The following is a 25,117-nucleotide window of genomic DNA, read 5'->3' as shown; positions in this document are numbered from 1 at the left end:
ACCAAACCATTCAAAATAGTAATATTACTGATTTGGTAAGCGACACCGTTAGATGTCTTAAACGTCCTAAGCCAATTGGATGGGAAGTGTTTGCTTTACTTTTAAAAGATATCGAAGTTCCTAGGTCATGCATAGGTAATCCTACAAATTTAGCATTTATTAATGGTACTCCTTTGATTGAACCCTTTACCCCCTCCATATCTGTGAAGACGAGAGCCTCAACAGATAAAGATAATAACACTTCTACGCCTCTTGCTACACGGGAGCAAAAGCGATCCGGAAAGAAAATAGAGTGGGAAAGATGGACTCCTTATTAGATATTAACAGAATCTATTATGACGTCTCTAATCCAGCTGGCTATAGCAGTTTAAATAATTTATCAAAGGAAATGAAAGGTCAAATGAACAAAGAGGAAGTGAAAAAATGGTTACAATCTCAAGATACGCACACGCTGCATAAACCTATTCATAGACGATTTACTAGAAATAAATACATTCTCTCGAACTTTAATGAACTTTGGCAAGCTGATTTAAGTGATATGAGTACTTATAGTCAATATAATGATGGGTACAAATATATTCTTTGTGTTATTGATGTGTTCAGTAAATATGCTTTTGCAAGAGCCATGAAGAAGAAGGATTCAGCAACTGTTAAACAATGTTTTGAAAGCATATTTACTGAAGCCAACTCTGTTCCCCGTCACATCCAATCTGATAAAGGTACAGAATTTGTTTCAAAGGCGGTTAGAGATTACTTTAAGAGCAAAAATATTAATTATTATACCACTAATAACCCCGACATTAAAGCAAGTATAGTAGAAAGGTTTCAAAGAACACTTAAAATGAAAATGTGGCGTTACTTCACTCATAAGAATACATATAACTACACAAATATATTACAAGATCTTCTACATTCTTACAACCATAGCTATCATTCTAGCATTAAAATGCGCCCAGTTGATGTTAGCTCTAATAATATTATGACTGTTTGGTGTAATTTATATGATCGCAAAAAAGATAGGCAAATTTCATTAGAAACTAAAAAACTAAATGTAGGTGATCATGTTAGAATCACTAAATATAAGCATGTGTTTCAAAAAGGTTATGAAAGTAATTGGAGTGATGAAATATTTATTATTGATTCGATTATTAACAGATCGCCACGAGTTGTTTATACAATAAAGGATTTAGAAGGTGAACCCATCATTGGTACATTTTATTCTAAAGAATTACAAAAGGTAACTTACCTCCCCTCCAACGAGTATAAAATTGATAAAATAATACGCTCGCGTCGAGTTGCTGGCAGAAAGGAAATACTAGTTAAGTGGCAAGGTTATCCTAATAAATTTAATTCTTGGATACCTGAATCAAACTTAAAGAAAATATGAGTGAAAATAGTTTTTATCTAACTTTGTTAAGTAATAGTTCATCAGATTACTACACGGATAACACGACTGCACATTTCTTAACTAAATTACCAAAGACCATTAAATTGGATGGAGAATGGGTAGTTGTGTTGGTGGAATTTCAATATCCTTGTTCCATGTATAATGTTCAAGAGCACGAAAACATCATTTATTTAAAGAAAAAGGTGTTATCACCCACCGATAAAACTACAAAAATAGTGGATATAAAAACTCATATACCAGCCACTACATATGATAATATAGATCATTTTCTTCAAGCGTTTAATGAAAACCCACAGTTAAAAAATAACGTAAAATTTCGATATGATGGATTAACAAAACTGGTTGGAATAGCAACAACAAATAAAGAAATAACATCTATCATTACAACTCCGATACTAAGTCTGCAATTGGGTTTTAAACCGAAAACAAATTTAAAACAAAATACATTAGGAAAAAGCCCTGCAAATTTATATTTAGGTTTACCATCTCAAATATTTGTTTATACTGATATAATACACCCACAAGTAGTCGGAGATGTTATTACTTCATTACTCAGAATAATACCTTTAGATCCAACTAAGTTCATTTATGGAGCTTATAAAACTCACATCTTCTCACCCGCTCATTATGTACCAGTTTTACGAAGAGAGTTCGATACCATTGAAATAGATATAAGAACAACGACTGGTGTCAGAGTACCATTTCAATTTGGATCTTCTTGCGTGAAGCTACACTTTCAACGAGTAAAATGATTTACAACAGATCGTCAGTCTCTTGTCCTTACGAACATTATTATTCACACCAAGCCGGCTCTGGGATAGGTATTGTCTATAAGGGAGTTCCATATCAACGAGGACATGGTATAGGCAGTTTTTTGGGTGGACTATTTAGATCAGTGCTCCCTTTGTTATCTAGCGGTTTAAAAACCATTGGAAAAGAAACCTTAGGGGCAGGGGTTGGTTTGTTAACTGATATGGTAAATTCTCGTCCTATGGATAGTTCCATTCGATCACGATTTAAGGAAGCGAGCGCTAACCTAAAAAGAAAGGCTGATGAAAAAATTGATTCTCTCATGTCAGGATCTGGGTATAAAATGTCGAATAAAAGAAGAGAACCGCTCATTACTCGAAAAGCATCGCGACGAAGAGGAAGTAGAAATAATAATAAAAATAACGATATATTTTCAAGTTAAATAATGTCATTTCTACACAGTCATTCATGTGAATGTGCAAAATCTGAATTAGATATATTTGCCCTTCCATCAACTCAAACAAGTATTGAAAGCGGACATTGGATTCATTACAAACCAATTTCATCTTTAAGTGATGATGGCCCCATTGAATTTCAAGTACCTGGATCAGGAGATGACTACATTGATCTATCACACACAATGTTACATATTACTGCTAAAGTATTGAATCAAGATGGGACAAAATTAAAAGCAGATGCCGGAGTTGGACCCACCAATAACTGGTTACATTCCCTTTTCAACCAACTTGATGTATATTTAAATCAAAAACTCATATCACCCCCAAACAATACATATGCTTACCGTGCTTATATGGAAAATCTTCTCAACTATGGACCGGCAGCCAAAAAAACCCATCTTACTTGTGGGTTATGGTATGAGGATACCCCAGGTTTTATGGATACCGTTGACGCCAACAACAAAGGATTTCAGAAAAGACTAGAATTTATCAAAGAGAGTAAGGAAGTGGAAATGATTGGACATTTGCATGGCGATATATTTAACCAAGAGAAATTCTTGATAAATGGTGTTGAATTGCGTATTAAGTTAGTCCGATCAAAAGAATCATTTAATTTAATTTGTCATCAAGATAAAAAACTTAAAGTACAAATAACAGATGCTAGTCTCATTGTTAGAAGAACAAAAATCAATCCTAGCGTTTTGTTAGCCCATCAAAAAGTATTGGCAACAACGACTGCGAAGTACCCCATTACGAGAGCAGAAGTTAAGGTTCTCACAATACCAACAGGGGTCCAGGGTAAAACATTGGATAATATATTTCTCGGACAAATTCCTAAACGCTGTATTATTGGATTTGTATCAAATTCAGGTTTTAATGGAAATTTAGCTTTGAATCCATTTAATTTTCAAAATTATAATATGAATTCATTTAGCTTGTTTGTAGATGGTCATGAAATTCCTTCTAAAACATTACAACCGTCATTTGTGACGTTCCACGGGAAAAGGTACCTTATGAGGGTTTCTAGTTTCGGAGATATGAAATGTTTTGTAAAGAGGTGAAAAAATGCTCAATTTTTTTTTATTGTGTGATCTGAAACCTTAATGCGTAACGTTTGTTTACCTGTTTTTATTTTTGTTATAAGTTAGTTATAAGCCTAGTAATGTCGTCTCAGAGTTTAGTAGAAAAGGTACCTTATGGAAAAAAGATTGATAATTCCCAAAAAAACTAGTCAATACGGGAAAAGAAGTTTGGTAGAGAACTGTATTAGCATTCTGCAAAACTAATTTGATAATTTCAGTTCTGGTTGGGATGCCTCGCAAATATTATAACCGTACATAGACCGACATCACAAATCCAAGTAGCCTGCTATTATGCCAAAGTTACTCTCGTCAAGTCTTTCTTAACTAGAATAATCTTCATTTGGTTTGGTCGCATGCAGTAAATCAGCCATTGGTTTGCTGAAAAATGCCAATACCCGACGCATTACCTTATGGAATATCTGAGGTCATTGAACCTCAATGCCGCTTATCTTCAATAGCAACCGAAATATATTATTGATAAGAAATAGACGATTTATACCAGGTTAACAGGTTCCATCATCATCATCATGCCTCATCATGTAACTTAATCACAAGGTACCTTTTCATTACATACAAATTATTGGTCTTTTTTAAGATTATTATGACGAAGAACTAATTAAATTTGGGGCAGTTTAATGTAAATTAATATTTTCTATTCATAAAAGATAAACTGTAATATGATTGATATTTTGTAGTGATGTATTATTAGATTTATTTCCATAAGGTACCTTTTCGTAAATGTATGGAGCAAATACTGTTATTGTTATGTAAGTTTAAAGTGGCATAAGGGGTTAAATATAGTATTTAGTTGGGGTTTTAGGATTTATTTCATTTGAATGACAGAATTTCTTTCATATGTGCTCAGAAAAATTGATTGTGTGTCACATTAAAAGTAAAAATATTCAATTTTGTGATTTTATATGAAAAAGTCAGAAAATACATTTTCACCTCTAAATCGGTATTGTTTTTTGCTTAAACTGTCTGTCAGTGTCGTTTTCTAATAGATAAAATTTAAATCTTGAGAGCTCATTGCAATCAATCGTGAAAATGAAATAAAACTTTATTTTCAAGAGATTGGTTAGTATACACATAAATCAGTCGATATCAAAAGTTTCTATTTGCATTACAGAACAAGTCGCAATATTTTTTAAATCTCAGATATATAAGGTATTATTATTTGTAGTCAACTATGTAACTTACTGCAGGAACATAGTTTTTTTGCCGGCTAAACTTAAAACTTCTCTATCGTAAAGTTGCTCATTTCACAACATTATTTTCAAAAAATCATATCTCTGTAACTACGCAACCTAGAAGGTTGATCTTTTGTGTTATCGATAGCTTATCTATTGTAGATTACTGGGGTATGCATAACTCCATACCCGCCATAAGGTACCTTTGACCGTGGGACGTCACATTTAGTTCTGGTTTAATAGCGGCGGCATATCACACCTTATTTTCTGGAACTGGTATTCATTTTCACAACGAAGGTAATGGAATAAGTAGAACAGATTATGGTGGAGGATATTGTTTGTTATGTTTTGATTTAACCCCTGATTTATCTGCTAGTTCAACTTCACACTGGAATCTTGTTAGACATGGAAGTGTTCGGATAGAAGTACGCTTTGATTCGGCTCTAACTAGCACCATTAATTGTATCGTGTATGCAGAATTTGACAACATTATTGAAATAAACAAAAACCGTGATGTATCTGTAGATTATAATAGTTGAAAAACATAATTATATAAATACAATGTTTTCTTTCGTTTACTTTATTTTGTTGTAGTCATTGTTTGCAGCATCATCAAGACATAAATTGTTATTAATTAAGTAATTATGGATACTAATGAGATTCAATTTTGTATGAAGAAATTAAACCCACTTTTTGAATCAAATGTTTTTGCTGCTAACAAAATACCTATTTGGGTCGATCTACCTGTCTTTATTGTTAGTAATTTGGACCCTGACACGAAACCAGGCTCCCACTGGGTTGCCATACACATTGATGTTACTGGTATAGGAGAATATTTTGATTCCTTCGGACGGAAACCTTCAGGTTACCATAACTTATTTTTAAAAAGAAACACCAGACAGTGGTTTTATAACAATAAACCTCTTCAAAACCATTTTACTTCAGTTTGTGGTGAATATTGTCTAGTTTATTTGTATTTTAAATATCATGGAAAAACTATGACAGATATGCTAAGTTTGTTTTCTGATAATTCTGTATGTAATGACCTTATATTAAGGAATATGTTTAAAACATTTTTTGTGAAATAAAATAATATGTGTACTTAAATAAGATTTTTTATTTTTTCATATAATACAAAGACCTTTTAAACCACACATTTTTTTTTTAATCTTATTATTTACAAAATATTTCTTAACATTCTTTGTTACTTAAAAAACGAGACGACACAAAAAAATCTGTTACATGGAAAAGTACTTAAGGAGAGGTAAAAAATGAGAAATACGTTAACACAATCATTAAGCTACTACTATCATTAATAATTATAACTATCACTGTTTCTTATTATCTATAAAATATTTCACACTACTGTCCTTAGAAGCTAATTGCTTTGTTATGTTATAAATAATATTTCGCGTATTTTGTAGCTCCAAATCGTCTTCCAACGCAAAATATTTCAATCTGAAGTCCGCATGCTTCCAGTGTTCCATGGGTGGGACGTTTTTGATTTTATGCATATCATATATCTCGATTTTAATCAAATGTGATGCATAGGCCCCGTCGTCTTGTCCGGATGACAAGTTTGCAACACCGTCTGGTGAACTTTTGCTCACATTTGAAGACCGTTTCACAACTTTAGACTGCTTTTTAGGTCGTTCAAAGAAGCTATCGATATTGTTTCCTGAACGTTTCTTTGCGATGGCTTGTTTAACTTTGAGACCAAGCGTACCCTCTTCATCGCTTGATTCGTCTTTATTATCATCCGGGTAGTAATAGTTTTTGAAAGTATTTTCAGTGAACTGAAACAATATAAAACAATAATTTACACACTGTCTACGATCTTGATAATTAAAACACAAAGAACACAAGTGAAAACAAAACAAAGTAAGTTACGGTAATAAAAGACATACTTACATCCATTGTTGGGTCTTTCTATAAACACTTAAACACTTCACTGTTGAATTAACACTATATTTCTATATACTGCAGTAGATACAAGGAGCTCTGATACAGAGGACTGCCACGACAGTAATACTTACTCAAAGCCATTTCTCTTCGGCTTTTATACTGTGATAGTGAGCAGGATACAGTATCGTTCAAATCATGTCTCAACAGGTTCATCTAATACAGACGCTCTCTTTACTAAAACCCAAATTCAAAAGCACAATAGGAAACAATAAATCCATTGTCAGTATAAAATATAATAGATGTCTACCAATAAAGCAATTATGCTGTTATAACAATGAATACCAACACACAAGAAATGCCGACGTATTAGACTAAATCATGTTGAAACCAGTTGACACGTCTCGTTATTTTTTTAAAATCATACAAAGTAACATGTCTCAACAAGTTCATCTAAACAGACGCTCCCTGTACTCAAACCCAAATTATATCCACATAATAATCCATTGTCGGCATAAAATATAATAGACGTCTATCAATAAAGCAATTAAGCTGTTATAACAATGAAAACAAGTGCACAAGAAATGCCTCACACGCCTAGTTATTATTTTAATAATACAAAGAAACAAGTAGCTACGAGTTTACTTTCTATCGTGTTACAAAGAACATAAAAATGTATGTGAAAATAAACTGTATAGTATTAGATAATGAGACATACTTACATACTAAGTTTAAGAAGATAGAATAGTTTAAGAATAAAAAAGGCTACATTAGGTTGAATTGCATTTATCGCAGACAAAAATAATGAGTTAGAAATAGGTAAGACTAAATAAAATAACACAATACAATATGCACAATATAGGTAAGTATGTATACGATATGTAGGATGCTTTAGTTTGGATAGGTAAGAAGTTTAGGTATTTAGGTTAAAACATAACTTGAACGAAGACTAGGTGAAAGCAGGTTAGTTTGAAATGAGAAGTTAGGTTGATTTTAGTTAGGTTTGGTCAAGTTAGGTTTGGTAAAAGAAGGTTTAGGTTAGTTTAGGCTACCGACGGATTACTTGTGTAAATTCTAATTAGGTTAGGTTAGGTTAGAACTGTATTCCTTATAAATCGAAATAGCTCCAAGAGGTTGTAAGATAATAAGATAATAAATCGCAAATAAGTACCTTTTGCAAATACCTATCGGTAATACCTATTGCAAATACCTATCGCTAATTTGCAAATACCTATCGCTAATACCTATTGCAAATACCTATCGCTAATACCTATCACAAACACCTACAGTATAATACACACATAAAGAAGGCATGAATGAAGACGTCGGTGGGTGAAGGGTCCATCCAGGTAGTATGCTCGGTAACACAATAACGCGCCCGAGTCGAGATCGAACAATAGAAAAGGGTCGATAAGCCTATTGTTACCGTGGTGTGCAAGGTGTATTGTTTAATTAGCGTATTTCGTAAGTACCTGAAGGAGGCGCCGGGCACTGCTGAGACCTAGCGCAATCAATTCAAATGGGGGGCTATTTTTTTTTTTTTTTTTTTTTTTTTTTTTTTTTTTTTTTTTTTTTTTTTTTTTTTAAGGTTCAACGGGGGTGGTGGATCGGCACTGGGGTCAGGATCGGTGACCACTGAGAGGTGGGGCCAGAATCGGGGAATAGTTTCTACTCCCACCGTCCTTCTCGCGGCAATGCTAGCGCGGCGCGTGGCGCCCGGGCTGGGCGCCGGCATGTTCAGCGCGCAGCTGCTGGGCGCCGCGACGGGCACCGGTCTGCTGCGGCTACTGGCGCCCGGGTCTGACGCCGCTGATTTGTGTCTGACATTGCCCATGGATACCTTATCAGTGTACAAGGTAAGAATTTAGCTATGATGATGTTCTGTAGGGACGCCCGACCATAATATGGGTTGATGTTGATCGCCTTTTACGTTCATTCAGCTCGATTCTCTGGGGTTGGAGCAGCAGGTCACGCTCCCGGTGGCGTTCCCACACCATTCTCCTCAAATCTCCTCGCAGAATAGAAGGACATAGAAGGCTCAGTTGCACCAACTACAATTGACGGACTGATAACTAGAGATGCCCCGAATAGTGAATTTGGCCGAATATCGAATACCGAATATTCGGCCCCCCTCTCGGCCGAATACCGAATATTCGGCGACCGAATATTCGGCATGACATGCGAACATTTTGTTTTGAGTCACAATTATTATAAAAATTGTTTGCCAACAAAGCACAACACTTGCTAAGATATATTTTTTGTTGTACAGAATTAACACATTCACTGCCCCCGACGCACATGTGCGTCCACCGTCATACACGTTTGTTCCTAGGCCACGCCCCCTGGAAGTGAATGCGTTAATGAATGAAGTTAGAATCAATCAAATCAGACCCATGATAAAAATTAAATATTTTGGAATCAACAAATGCCCAAAATCTTGCCTTCGTATTTCAATACTTTCCAAGAATACATTTTAAATATGAAATATACCTAGTTTTTGGTTATTTTTTGTGTAAATTTTCCTTTTAGCTAGTTGCAAGAGATATTCGGTATTCGGCCGAATAGTAGGCAACATTCGGCCGAATACCGAATATTCGGCAAAGTGGCCGAATAGGCCGATACCGAATAGTTGCCGAATATTCGTGGCATCTCTACTGATAACGTCACAGAGAAAATGGTCACGATTCACGAACCAATGTCATGGATGTAATTTTTTTAATATTAAACCAAGTAACCAATAGCAAGCTTATTAACACGTTCACCATCCGTGCCCCCACATATGGGTCACGGAAAGCCTCTATTACAAAGCCGTAAGGTTGACAGTTCAGTTTGGGACAGTAAACGTGTTAACATTTTTATTTTTTATTAACAGGCGGTGTGCATTGAGGCCGTACTGGGAGGTCTATTGGCGCTAGCCAACATGGCGTCATGGGACCCTCGCAATCGACTGCTAGCCGACTCATGGCCGCTACGAATAGGTCTGAGTGTTGCTGGCCTATCTATAATTGCGGTACGAAACTTATTTTAGGCATTTCCCGCAAGTAGCTTATTTTTCATTAAAGGAGCTAGCGCTAGGTGAAAAGCAGTTTTGCCATGAATCCTCAGAATCCTACCAATTCTTTGAGGTTGTTGCCCGTCCTATCTTTTCATCACACCTTCGACGGAAGCATAATAGCTATATAGGCTTCTCCTATTGATACGGTCTTTCTTCAACTTGAAAACAATGAAGAGAGCCAATGACACTAAAATCTGCAGGTCTTTGGACTCCTCTTGTCTCTTGGCATCTAAGTCCTTTCGGTCACCAATCATCCACCTTGCCTGTATTAGGCTAGTTCTTTTATATAATTTGTTCATCATTATATAATTCGTTTTCAGGGTCCGCTGACGGGTGCGAGCATGAACGCAGCACGGAGTTTTGGGCCTGCGCTGTGGAGTGGCCACTGGGAGCACCATTGGGTGAGGCACATACCCCTGAGTTACAAATTAGCACTTTTAATCATAATATTTCGCGAAAACATCTTAATGCTGGATTGGAGCTCATGGAGTCTGAAGAGAAACAATGTAATCTTCGTTTTCCGTGTAGTGGCTATCTATATCCATTGGATTGGATTGCTTTGGATTGAATTGGATTGTCCATGTATATTTTTTCAATTAAATTTAACAAATTTTTTCGGCGTGATTAATTTCCTGTCTACTTTATAGGTTCCTACTAACAGTTTTTAAGCTAAGGACCGTATCGTTTATTATGGGTACAGATAAAACCTGGTCTAACTGTTGACGTGTGTATTATTTTGTATTGTATTACTATGTTCTTAAGGTATAATCTGGGGGTATTTTTAAGCCATATCTGATATAAGAAGGTTTTACATTTATTTCATTTTAGGGACTTTATGATGATTTTAATACCGTCTAGCAAATATAATTTCGACAAGCCTATCGAGCTTAATTTGAGACAATTTTACCGATTCCTTGGTACGATTTAAAGAAACAAAAGGTTAAAATGCTGCCAAAATATGCCATCTAAGTGTCCTTTTCATGATTGCTCAATTGAACATCCACAGAATAAATGTGGTGAATTTTTATCTTTACATGAAAACGACTTTTTATGCAACATTTTGGATTCCCGTCAATTTATGACGTACACGAAATGAGGGAAACAGCTAAAAGAACCTACCGAAATCCAAAGCCTAACGGACATTCATGTCGTTGAACCATGGCTAGAGCAGGTCGATAGAAACGCTCCATGATGGTTATATATATTGTATACCAAAGTCGGGGTTGTCGTAAGTAACATGCCATATTCTCTAAAAGGCCACCATGCACAGATCCAAAACATTTTTTCCAACTAAAAGAAATGATTAGACTATGCCCAGATGTTTCGCTTTACGAATCATATATAATTGCTGTTTACATAGTACGATTTTTTTGTGTAATATCTCGTCTTGTTCGCAAACCGCAAATTTTCTTGTAGTATTTGGACAAAATCTTTGTAGTTACTCGGGAGGATTAGGTAAATATTGTCCAAACCATATGCTTTACGTGATCTCCCAGGACGAAATGTTACTTATTATTAAAGCACTAATTAAACTATATGTGTAATTTTTTAATAAAAATATAATACCAGAAAAAACGGCTAAGTAAAGTTGTACCCATAATAAACGATACAGTCCTTAAACCACGGATGGACGTAGACGTTTTCAATTTTGTCGTAGCGTTAGTAAAAACAAACATAGGTATACTTATCTGGGTTTTCTATTTTATTTAGTTAAGCTTTTCGCGCCCCCCTTACCACCTGAACGCCCATTTATGGTGCTTGTACCTGGTTAAACATTTTCATTATAAATTTTAACACTTCAAATTTTCTTTTACACCAGATATATTGGGTGGGTCCCCTAAGCGGTTCACTACTGTGCACGCTCCTCTACCGCCGCATATGGGCGGTCGACGGTATGCCGCCGGCGCGCGCGGCGCCCGACGTCACCGCAGCATTGCCGCTGCGGCGCGAGCGCGGATCGCTGGATCCTGCAGTGGAGCCCCATAATAAGACCCATTATTCTGTGTGAAGACGATTTTAAAGATTTGAATAAAAATCTCTCTTGTCTTTTTAATAAGTCCTATTGAATGATTCGCGGTTAGTTTCACTAGACTTATATCGACCGGAATATGAACCGTGACTACCTTTTGTATTGTTTTCGAGCTCCGGATGTTTCGACGCAGTTACATGCATCTTGTTGACAACAATACAAAAGGTAATCATGGTTCATATCCCGGTCGATTTAAGTCCAGTCCTAGGTATATTTCTACAGTCCGCCTAAGCACAAGTTAGGATGGTATTCCATCTAACCCCGTAGCGTAGGGTGGCGGGTCTAACCCGTCTATAAATGTGAGTTAATATAGGTATTCCATCTGTCCAATATATTGGTCCAATGTGTATTTGCATCTCACATTTTGCTTAATGAGAGAGTGAGACGCAATGCACATTGGACAAAGAAATTGGACAGATGCTTTACCGACTTTGGCGTTGCCTTAAAATAAACGTATGTATATAGAAACTAGATGTTTATGGTGATACTACACACTTGTCATAGCAAAATCTGTGCAGAGTGCAGAGTTAGCTTGGTCTGACTCTAACAAGCCCAGATAGATGGGCATTAACAACGCCATGTGACGGTTTTATACTAGGTGGCGCTAGTGGCACGTGGCTGTTTAGTTTATACCGGTAATTATTTTATCTTTTTCCAATAAGGGAAAATCTCTCGTAGAAAATTCAGTAGGTACGTAAAACATTTTCTGCTAGTCAAACTTCGGGCAAATCAGATAGATTTGGATAGTGCACCATCAAACTCAAGTATCAGAATCATAACCGTCTTTCATTCGGGCTCATACAAGTCCCTTTGCGGGAACATTCAGCGCTAACTACAAGCATCCATGCATTCTACGTATAGGTATATAGGTTATATTATAGGTTCTCGCGGGCTTGAACTTAGTATATATATATATATAGTATAGGTAAACAAATTCGTACGCCTAGCGGCAAAACATAGCGTTCGCAATTATGCTTTAACTATAAGACCAATACAATGTACCTATGTTATAACGAATAAATGCATTCTGATTCTGATTCTGATTCTTGGTTTCCGCAACTCGACGTCATAATTATTATTGCGCCTATTTTGCGTGATGGGTTGGCCTATTCTTGCCAACCCAACTCTACCAAGAAGCCTAGCAGACCCTTGACGCTTCCGACGACTTCTGGGACAGACCTCGGTAAGCCGAGGTGTTGTGCCCGGTACTCGGCCACCCCTGGGCATTCGAGAATGACGTGGGCGGCTGTCTCATCTGCCTCCATGCATGCTCTGCAGAGGGAGCTATATGTAACACGTAGGGTTAATAGGTGCTTGTTTAATGAGGCGTGGCCAGTTATCAATGAATCAAACTATTTATTTTCAGGCAACTAACCAACTAAGGCCCATAGATACATACATTACAAACTTACATATATATACAATAATAAATCTTAAATACTAAAAAAAAACAATTTCGTGACGCAGTTTTCTGTTGCGGCGTCACCTGCTCTGATGTAGGATTCGGCAAATTTCCACAGAACCGCCGAAATATTTTAATTTATTTATTTAAGAAACAAACAGTCTTTCATAGTTATATATAACACTGGAACTTTTCTTAAAACTAGATCTAGTTTTTCCTTAATGAGAATATTTGAACATCATGTTTATTAAGTAGTTTCTACACAGTAAAACAGAGCTATTTGTTAGTGTCCGACCGAAGGTTCGGTTTCGGTTTCGGTTTCGGCCAGTTTCGGCCAAAAAATCATGTTTCGGCTGTAGTTTCGGTTTCGGCCAAAAAACGGCCGAACCTTTCGGCCGGGCCGAAACTTACGAAATGGCACTTCGGACAAATACCAAAAGTTGGGGAATAAGTAGGACAACAATAGTAATAACCTACATTTACTGATTCATGTATAGGTATATTATAAAACACAATTCCACCAATGAGGGCGCCACTGGACGGTCGACGCAGTCTTATGAGGCTGTCAATACCTATAACGCGCACACTGCATGTCTATCGCACACATTGTATCGAAGCGAATGAGATAGCACTATCGCACGTAGCCGTTGGCCGAGTATCAGCTCGACCCGAGTCGAACGATGTCTTTTTCGCTCTTATTCAGTCACTTTCCTATCTACCTCTAATGGCAAATTTTAAGCGCGGCTAAAGGCTACGCTCAAGTAGTACTGCAAAGTTGATTTTCTGACTATTGATTAAAACGAAGATAAAACCCTTAAAAGTGTCCCCAGTGCAGTTTTTCATACGAATGCTCGACCTTAGCCTCACTTTTTACCTCAATTTACCATTTGGTTTGTTTTCCACATGTCCTCTACTTCAACTTAGCCGTTCGCCTCGCTGCGCCATGCTCGGCCTGCGCGTCTCGCTTTTTAATACAATGGACATTGGTTGGAGTCTGTGCTCAACTACTTATCCTGAAGCCTGAAGCACGGCTTTTACTTCGCATGAAAGTTCGCCTCACTGGGGCACTTCGGACTTTTAGGCCCAGGTGAAGATGCGTTCGTTTCATATCATCTCTCACACAGTCCATCCACCTTTTTCTCGGTTTTCCACTCCCGTTACTTCCCTTGCGATATTGTTAACAAAAAATTTCGCGCTCGCTGCGCTCGCGTTTTCGGTTGGTTTTTGGTTGGCCCTGTATCTGATCTACATGTTAGCTTGACTGGTGAATGAATAGAGTTAGACCAAGAAAATTCTGCAATGATTTTGATAGCATACGCAGTGCTACTAGTGCAAATGTTATTTATACGTCATAATTTCATAGAAATTTTGACGTTTAAATAACACTCGCACTGCGTGTGTTATTAAAATCGTTGCAGAATTATCTTGGTCTAACTCTAGTAATTTTCTTAAAAAACTGCTTAAGTAACATCAATTTCAAGGACATTGGGTGTTGACAGCCCCATAATATTTGTGTAAAAGCGGTTTTATGACATTTTTTTCAACGATTTTATCAAGTCTACAAAAGGTTCGGTTTCGGTTTCGGTTTCGGCCGAAACTAGAGCCAAAGCCGAACATTCGGTTTCGGTTTCGGTTTCGGCAAAAAAACATGTTTCGGTCGGACACTACTATTTGTGCGTGCAAAAACAAAACACAAAAAAGAAAAAAGATGAAAATAAAAATAAGAGTATTATAGCAACCTTATGGTATTGTTACCAATTTTTTACAAGCTGAAACCTGAAAAGGTTTTGTTATTTATTAATAAAGAAATTATAAAAAGCAATAACATCTAATACTGAGATTATTTCTTTATAGCGCCAATCTTGGGTTATTAATTATTACACTGCATAGATAGTGTTTTAAATCTATTAAGTTTCTCACAGAAAATGTCGAGGCTCAAAAATTTCTCGTTGTACAACCTGCACGCCCTTCTAACATAACTATTTTTTATACATAAATATCACACACTTCGGCCAGAAAAAGTTATGGCCCCAGCTATAAAGGATGAGTCTTCGGCTTCGGAGCTTCCGACGCATCGTTTTCTATGGAAAGCATCACGTGATCACCTGTCATGTCAAAGAAAAGCTCCGGCCCGGACACGGCCCGGTCTAACGTGAGTCATCCTTAAGCCGGAGCTGCATCCTGCTAAAAAGATATTTCTAGTATATTCAGTATCAAATATAAATATTTACGTAACAATAACAAGCGAGTGACCGCGTAATGTCCGATAACCCGAGACATCGAGATAACCTCTCAAACAGATACTTCACTTTAATGTTCCTATTATTCCACTTTTATTGTTTTAAATCGGTAAACAACCAAGCGTGATACCATAATTTTTTGTCAATGGAGCATTGAGAAATCAATCATACACAACAAATATTATCTTACCTCCTAAGTCTCTGCGTAATTTTTTTTGTACATGTTCCATAATCTATTTTGAACTTTTATTGTGTAATTCCAAGGTTCCAATTTCAAAAACAAAACAATTTCTTCTGGGTCTCAGGAGGATATAGGAGGCAAACGAGCAGACGAATCTCCTGATGGTAAGCAATTCCCGTTGCCCCTGGGCACCTACAACAGGATTGCGTGATGCCGGTGTATAAGATGGGAGTACGCTGTTTAGGGTTTCGTAGTCACCTAGAAAGTCTAGAAACCCTTATAGTTTCGCCATGTCTGTCTGTCTGTATGTCTGTCCGAGGCTTTGCTCCGTGATCGTTAGTGCTATAAAGCTGCAATTTGGCATGGATACATAAATCACGCATTGCGACAGAACGGTAAAATAAAAAGTATATTTTTTTATGGTACCTCCCATACAAAAAGTTTTTTCTTGATTTTTTTTTGTGTTGTCCCAATAGTGTGGTGTAACGTTGGATAGGTCTTTCAAAACTAATAAGGGTCTCTTAGAATATTTTTTTGATAAAGTTAATAGGTATTTTCGGAAATATATGCTCCGAAAGAAAAAAAATGTGTCCCCCCTCTAACTTTTGAATCACGGGTCCAAAAAATATGAAATAAATCGTGAAACAAGAGCTTAATTCTTTCAATGAAAACTATAGCGAACATGATCGGTCTAGTCGTTTTTGAGTTATTGCAAAAAAAACATCTTTTCTTAGTAAAAGCGCTTCAAACTTCAAAGGTTTAGCCCCGTTTGGCGTAATTTGACAGAATGACAACTACAAAACCCTACACTGAGCATGGCCCGACATGCTCTTGGCCGATTATTTCTTGAAGGTTTGAATGTCATATCGGTTCGGAAATACGTTACCGCATTTTGCCGCAGGCGACAGTTCATTCCACAGTTTAGTTGCTCGAAGCCCCCAACCTTTCCCATGATCAATCTACGACCACCCCTTTGTTATTTTATTATTAACTACATATATAACTAACAATAAATTCTACATGTAAAACTAAACGCAGCTTCGCGTATAAATCAGGCACCGAATAGTTTAAGAGATTTAGTTTGCAATTCGTCGCTAGATAATATGTCTCTGCTTGTGTTATAGATGGCGCTAACGGTAGTCATTCGTAGTTTACTTAAGTCATTTAAGTTTACGGCTGAGGTTAGTTCCGGCTGAACGCTGTTCCGGCGATCTTGGTCCGGTAGGTAAAATTTTTGAATTCGTCTATACAAATTCCAGTATGGACGATCTATTAGCGGTATAATAATTGAAATGTTATCGCCATTAAGCCGGTTCGGAAATACGTTACCGCAGGCGACAGTTCATTCCACAGTTTAGTTGTGCGAGGAAGGAAGTCTCTGGAGAAACGCATACTGCCGTATTCGAACTTCAAGATATTCACAAGAGACGACACGTACTAGATCCATTCTAGATACGTTAAAGTTTAGATATCAACTAGTTCTCTTGTGCAGCGCAATTCGGGCAACCAATGTCACTTTTACGTTAGATAGAGTAAGATATCTACTAGATGTGAATTAGATCTCTAAGTCATATCCTGTGGAAATCGTTCAAGAGTATATCTCCAGAATCGCGCAAATGTCAAATTTGCCAGGTTATATCTACATATCGTTATCGTATCTTGGCGATGTTTCAAAGATGTCTATTTCATAATCCGAATCGGGCCCACAGTTGAGGACTGCCAACCACATCTAGTGGTGAAGATGAAAATGTAGAGCGATGGCTGCTTTATTATCGGCAGGAATTATCCGAACAATTCCTCAGAACACTTCCCGTTACGTATACCTGCGATAGTATAAGAGCCAGGCTTAATCTCTACGCGGCGCGAAGGAGTCATGCCGATCTGATGAAAACATCTGATCTGATGAGAATAAATAGGGACAACCGGCAATTCGAGTCAAAAAGCTCCAGTAAATAGATAGATAATAGATATCTGGGGATATCTTACACAGATCAACCCCAAACCAACAAACTAAGTAAAGCTTGTACTATGGCTGCTAGACGACGATATACAAACTTACCTATATAGATAAATACATACTTATATACATAGACAACACCCATGACTCAGGAACAAATATTTGTGTTCATCACACACCGGGATTCGAACCCAGGACCGTCGGCTTCACAGGCAGGGTCGCTCACCCACTAGGCCAGACCGGTCGTCAACATTTTTTTTAAGTACCTACTCCCTCAGATCCAATAATAATTATAATTAAGTACCATTTGACTACACAGCAATCGCCGCGTTGTAAAGCGACCGCGGGTTGATAAGTTTGCGGCCCGCGATAACCCGGGACGTATCACCATCATATCACCGTCTAAAATAACCAACATATATCACGTTACAGTCTAAAATAACTACATTCCGACAACATGTTTTACAAATGAATAATTAATGAAAATGAAAAAAAAAATGCAATAATAAATGTTACATAATAAGGTAAAAAGGTTGGGGTTCATCGATCCCCTGGACTCTAACTATGTAGATTTAAGAGGAAAGGGAACGATCGCTTCTCCATAAATAAGGTATTGGTAGGTACCATTTTCCTCCCTGGATATTGTTAGTTTCTAAGTTTTTCTAACACAATGTATTATTAATATAGAAATCAATGACTCCTTTATAGATGGCAACATGCTGCTCACGCGCAAGCCTTCATTACAATACTATCTGCAAGTCAATAACTTCCTACTGCTAATGAAGAACTCATTAATAATGATTACTAATGAGGACCGGTTATTATATCAACATAATAATATATCCCCTACGTCGCTGTAACATTGTCATCATTGGGCATTTGGACCAAGAATAAGGGCGTTTAGGGAGTAACTACAGGGTGGGGTAGGGAAAGGCTATAGAAATAGAGTCGGAAAAATAGCGTAGGTAGTCTAAAACGGGCTTTAAGGACTGTTTTAGGTAGTCAAAAATGTACTAACAGCTTCGTCTATATGTATATATATTCAGTCATGGCAGTATATAAATAGCATAGCAGAGGCTTATCTAAAACAAATTGCAGTTCACTAGGTCTAACGTTGCTCGTCAAATGATATCTAATTGTGTATAAACATAACTATCAAATACTAGTTAATTTTATCTGTTCCTATTAGTGCTAACAAGTTTATTTGTATTTTATCTGGTAATGGTAACATCGTATCTAATGTATTTGTATTGTATTGGCCAAACTGTAAACCAAACTAGATAATTTATTAGCAGAACGAGGGATGAGATGCGCACAAATAGTCTCACAAAAGAGAATGCCGGCAAAGTAATAAATTTTCTTTTTTATTCATTTTCCTTCTCAGGTTAGGGTTTTTTACAATATGCATATAAAAGTAAAATGTAAAAATACGTACAAAAACAATACGAAATACCTACATATAAAAAAAACCTAAACCTAGGGTGCCGCCAGCAGCTTGGGCCCAGCTGCCGGTGGTCAGGGCCGCAGAGAGAGGAACCGACGGGCTATCCGCCGCGCTGTGTGCTGTGTCCAAGACTACCGCCTTCTGTATCTGACCCTTGAGCCAGCCAACTAGCGAGAGTCTCAAGGTTTTGGTCGACTCTTGGTTATGAGACATCGTGCATCGGGACAATTATCGTCGTGTTACTCCACTTTACAATTATTCCCCATGGCGGTTATCTCGTGAGCCAAGTGTAGGTACTTACTGGACTTGTCCTTCTAGGCTTTCACGAGATTCTGTTTTATTATAATAGTTTTTCGAATGTGCGAAAGTCTCAAACAAACGTGTCACAACATTGACTTTAAACGTTAATCTAGACAGTAAATCATGCTTTAAATCACTATCAAAAGTCTATTGTTTAGTCATTTACCTACATGCGTATTGTTGGCGTATTGTATTAAATTGTCGGCACTATCGGTCGGGAGAATTTGTACAAACATTGACACTCTTCAGCTTCACGTGTCCTTCCATGACTATGTATGACAAAACCCAAATATTTATTAGTTATTATCTAAATACGAGAATCAGACAGACAAAGGTGTCTGACAAAAATTATACGCAATTCTTAAGTATAAAAAAACCAGCCAAGTGCGAGTCGGACTCGCGTTTCTAGGGTTCCGTACATAAGTCCGACTCACGCTTGACTGCACATTTGTAATACGTTTTCCTGTCATCTATAGGTAAAGAACTATTTTGTGTATTTTTTTCAAAATTTTAGACCCAGTAGTTTCGGAGATAAAGGGGTGAATGGTCATTTTTTGGCTATTTTCTTAAATAACTACGAACATATGTATTTTAAAATTATAAAAAAAACATGTCTATCTTTGGGTCACTAATTTACATATGTGTACCAAATTTCAACTTAATTGGTCCAGTAGTTTCCGAGAAAATAGCCTGTGACAGACGGACAGACAGACGAGTGATCCTATAAGGGTTCCGTTTTTCCTTTTGAGGTACGGAACCCTAAAAAGATAAATACAATAAGTAAATATTAAATGAGTCAGTCACACTGTCTGGAATACCGTGTGAACATGATAATTTACAATAATAATAAACGTACTAGTGCTCGACATGCTAATGCCTAATAGATGACACCTTGCTGTCATGAGTGTCACCTCTATTGACAATGACTTAAGTTTCAAGATGACATGTACTAGGACCGCGTCGTGCACCAGTACGTTTACTACAAAGTTTTTTCCTCAACTGTTTCAAGGACTCGTTATATATCGAAGTTTTTCTGGGAACAAGTTATTAGCTACTAATTAAGGACATGTAATGAGGGCAAACGGAAGAGAGTTATTGGCATCAACTGGATGAACGTCGATACCTATCGCTCATCGCTCTGCTGAAAGAATCAACGCGTTTGTAAGAGCGGTTTCAGACTAGCGTATTTTTCTGCGCGTATACGGTCGTTTCGGCGTTACGAGCTTGTTTACACGCCCGTTACTTGTCTCTACATTTGGTCTATACTGTATATAGTCTAGGGTTCTTAGCAGGTGCCCCCTACACTTCACGCTGGCTCTATTTCTTATAATAATCTCAAGTTTCCATTTTTAGATTTTAGCCCCTAATATATGGGGGCTATATGGAATAGGGGGAATGGTCTACAGTTCATGCACGCTACCTATAGAAGCGTCTAGCATTTTTTTAGAATGACCTGCTATTTTGGTTAGCAACGCCAATATCACAGGATGGGTGACGGTTCGTTGCGTACCCAATCTCCCAGAAAGGAAGTTATTCAGCAGAAATAAACTAAAATCCAAGTAAACTCAATTGGGCGTGTCGAGGCGATAAATCGGTTTGTCATCACCTTGGGTGCTTTTGTCACGCACCCTAAGTGACCTGCCATGAGAATCAGCAAATAAGGTGCTAGCGTGTGAAACATCTCAATGTCAAGGCATATAGACAGGCTCAGAAATAGTGTCCAACCGAAACCGGATTTTTTTGTCGAATCCGAAACCAAACGGTCTGAAATTGGAGCAAAAAACTGAAAATTTTCTGGCGCACGATGATTTTTATGCCCTTTTTTGATTCCGAAACTGTATCTTCGGTCGAACACTACTCAGTGGCGCTATCATGATCGCATTTTTATCACTTGTCATGTTGTGCGTCACTTTATCACTTACATACTTGTTAGAACGTCACTGGCATGATGACAGATGATAAAGAACCAGGACCATCTTAGCCCTACTAAGCTTAAAGAAATTGATTTAGGGCCAAAATTTCAGTCTCTTATAAATTCCGGATGGTATTTACTTCAGACGATATAGTGGAGGGAGATATGTTTGAGCACATCGTTCAGGCTATCGATAAAAGTAAAGTAAACAATAAAAAAATGTAATTGTTAAACACCTAAATTACAAGAAGTTTACAATGACATGTCAATTCTAACATTTCTAACACTCATATCATACCACACCACGTTCACACACACACCGCCATTTTAAGTATTAAGTAAGTAATTTGGAATTGTATTTGTCTATTTATAAATGCAGCTAGGTCATAATCATAAATAAGCCGTCTTTCCTAAGTAGTCACACAATTTTAACCTACTTAAAAAAAGGTGGAGGTTATATCATTATCAAATCTACTTATATTTTTATACGCACAAAATTAAAACAAACATCTGGATTGAGATATTAACACCAGTAGCAAATTATTACGTATTTATCAAAACATGATGAGTTTTAATTGTTTTGAATAATCGCGCTTACAGATGTCACATCTGGATCCGAATATATTTTTTACACGTAAACAATTTTTGTTGGGAACCCATCCATCTAAAAAACCGAAGTTTAAAATTGCGGACATTTTTCTCTTTTACTCCAATTAAGGCGTAATTAGAGTGACAGAGAAAGATGCCTGCAATTTGCGAACTTCGGTGTTCGTGGTAGGCCCTCTACCATTTTATTTATATTTTTTACTGCTTATACTAGCATTTAGATTAAACCTACAAAATTGTTAACAGAGTCTTTATTCAGAGGCTCAAGTTCTTTTGAATTACGACCGGTCTGGTCTAGTGGATAGTGACCCTGTCTGCTAAGCCGATGGTCCTGGGTTCGAATCCCAGTAAGGGCATTTATTTGTGTGATGAACACTAATATTTGTTCCTGAGTCATGGTTGTTTTCTATGTATAGTAAGTATGTATTTATCTATACAAGTATGTATATCGTCGCCTAGTACCCATAGTACAAGCTTTGCTTAGTTTGGGGCTAGGTTTGATCTGTGTAAGATGTCCCCAATATTTATTATTTATTTATTAAGTAGGTACGTTTAAAATATTCAATAAATTACTCAACTCGGGACTTAAAAGACGAGAAGGTAAATTCTTACCAACACTAAGTACCATTGATTGATATTCCAGAACCCCTAGTGTAAATTTCATTCGATGGCGTGACGGATGTGCATTGGTCTCATTTTGTAGGGAATTTTGAACAGCGCGCCAAGCGGGACGTTTTGGAAACTCAGAATCCCATACAAAATGAGACTTGGCGCAAACGCGTACGTCACGTCGCGCTATCGAATTATATTTACACTATATTCTGTATCTTTAGGTATTTAAATAAAAGTAAACAAAAGCTCCTTAAGCCAGTGGAGGCTAGATGACATTACACGATCAAATAATGTAGGTTAAAGTCAGGTCATTCAGTGACTCAGATCCAGAGTGTATGGGTCAAACAGATCACTGTGTTATGTCTTTCGAGTAGACATGCACAAGAGTTAAGGGCTATAAAGGTTAATTTTCTTATTTAACCCTTATCCACGTGAAAAGGTCCTCCTTTTATTTAGAGAACTATGATAAAATCAAATGTACTGTTCGCGATAACACACTAGTTTTCTCTCCTGTGGGCAATAGTTAACAGCTTGTGGGCATGTAAGTAATGATTTTATCATAGTTCTTTAAATAAAAGGAGGACCTTTTCACGTGGATAAGGGTTAAATAAGAAAATTAACCTTTATAGCCCTTAACTCTTGTGCATGTCTACAGGAAAGACATAACACAGTGATCTGTTTGACCCGTATATCATAGTTTCGGACACGTACTCTCGGAGTATCCTGCTGTCGAATGTTCGTTGATTCGACTGTCGCTGGATCGAATGTTCGCTGGGTCGAAAAGCGTAGAAATAATCAATTGTAGAATCGAATTTGAGGTTTCGATTGTCATCCCATAGAAGATCTCGGGTACGAATGTTCGTTGATTCGACTGTCGCTGGATCGAATATTCGCTGGGTCGAAAAGCGTAGAAATAATCAATTGTAGAATCGAATTTGAGGTTTCGATTGTCATCCCATAGAAGATCTCGGGTACGAATGTTCGTTGATTCGACTGTCGTTGGATCGAATATTCGCTGGGTCGAAAAGCGTAGAAATAATGTTGTTTTTGTTTTAATGCTCCAACGAAAACCTTGTTATTTGTACTATCTTTTCAATTGAGTCACTTTTTGATACGTCAATTTTAAAATGATTAAAAATAAATGTAATGTTTAGAAATGGGACCTTATGGCGGTATGACTTATCTGACAAAAAATAAGCTGTCAAACACATGTTGGGCCTTGCCAGACGAGACGATGAGCTTTACAACAATACATACATACAAATTCTAGATTACGATTTTTCGATTATGCATAACTCGGCCACAAGTATTTCGACCCAACGAACATTCGATCCAGCAACATTCGAATCAACGAACATTCGATACACAACAAATCGAACCCATACAATTCTAGATTACGATTTTTCGATTATGCATAATTCGGCCACAAGTATTTCGACCCAGCGAACATTCGATCCAGCAACATTCGAATCAACGAACATTCGACAGCAGGATACTCCGAGAGTACGTGTCCGAAACTATGATATACACTCCAGTACGGCTACCACCAGTTTTGACATTGACATAACGCTCACGTTTACGTTACTTACTTTCTATGCATCTCGCTCGTACTCGCATATGCGAGCAATAGTGCAAGCGAGATGTACAGAAAGTAAATTACGTAGACGTGAGCGTTATGTCAATGTTAAAACTGATGGTAGAGGCTCAGATCCAAACGGTTATGTATTTGGTTGGTTAACCAATAAATGTTATAACTACCCGAAAATGTAAAAATTGTTTGTTTATTTATATTTAAATACCTAAAGATACAGACTATATGGTTACGGATCTCCCAAGAACTCTAGTTGTTTGCGTAAAGCTTTTACTTTTAGCCCTTCCGCTTTTTGATAAGATTACAAAAGTTACACAATTTAGAAGATACAGTAGGTAGTTTGGCCGCTTCGGCCATTTCCGGTAGCTCTGATAAGGCCCCAGTGCCCGTATGGTTCTGTATCAGAGAGTTTATACTTTGGACATGTAAGTAATGCCTACGCGAGGTGGAATCCTGCAAAAATAATGGCAAAAATGTTTTCGTATGTTCGGATATTCTCCTCTGCAGGGGGCCGAAAATATGTGAAAAACGGCGAAATTCTTATTTTTAAATTTCGAGAGATATTAATTGGGAATTTAAAGGGAGTTTGGGGGGGAGGGGAGGGAACACGGAAATAAAAATTGACCACTCATTTTCAATTCTGTAAGTAGAATTTAAATGCCTAATAGTGGAGATGGAGATAGCATTGGAGGGAGCCACACGAAATCATTGGTTCGAATTCAAAAATCGGTCGCGATTTTTAACCGATTCTCGTGAAATTTTGTGAGCAAGTTTAGTAGTTACTCTAGTTAGATATTTTTTCTGTCATTTTGTATTTGGAAAAAAAAACAAAATGGCGAATATTGTCACAAAGGACTTAAAAAGCGACAGTAGGCACTTAAGACTATTGTGAGTTCGCTGTGATAATGACTCAACGAAGTATTTTTAATTTTAATTTTTTTTAGCGTATCGCGAGGTCAACAGCTCACAGACTTCACAGAGCCACTAGTTTCACGTGC

At 37.2% G+C, this 25,117-nt stretch overlaps 2 protein-coding genes across 2 annotated transcripts in view; one reads left to right on the top strand and one right to left on the bottom strand.

Moving 5' to 3' along the window:
* Positions 1 to 25,117, bottom strand: part of LOC134793100 (ubiquitin-conjugating enzyme E2 S) — a 176,569-nt gene that overhangs the window by 114,184 nt on the left and 37,268 nt on the right. The gene's annotated exons all lie outside the window — the stretch shown is intronic.
* Positions 8,470 to 11,853, top strand: LOC134793069 (aquaporin-like). The gene is made up of 4 exons (XM_063764594.1): positions 8,470 to 8,646; positions 9,663 to 9,800; positions 10,166 to 10,246; positions 11,665 to 11,853. The coding sequence occupies exons 1-4, from the start codon at positions 8,485 to 8,487 to the stop codon at positions 11,851 to 11,853; spliced, it is 570 nt and encodes a 189-aa protein (XP_063620664.1). The 5' UTR covers positions 8,470 to 8,484.

Source organism: Cydia splendana, chromosome 8 (genome assembly GCF_910591565.1).
Source record: "Cydia splendana chromosome 8, ilCydSple1.2, whole genome shotgun sequence".
Taxonomy (NCBI): domain Eukaryota; kingdom Metazoa; phylum Arthropoda; class Insecta; order Lepidoptera; family Tortricidae; genus Cydia; species Cydia splendana.
The sequence above is the reverse complement of the archived record's forward strand: the minus strand, read 5'-3'. Positions and strand labels throughout refer to the sequence as shown.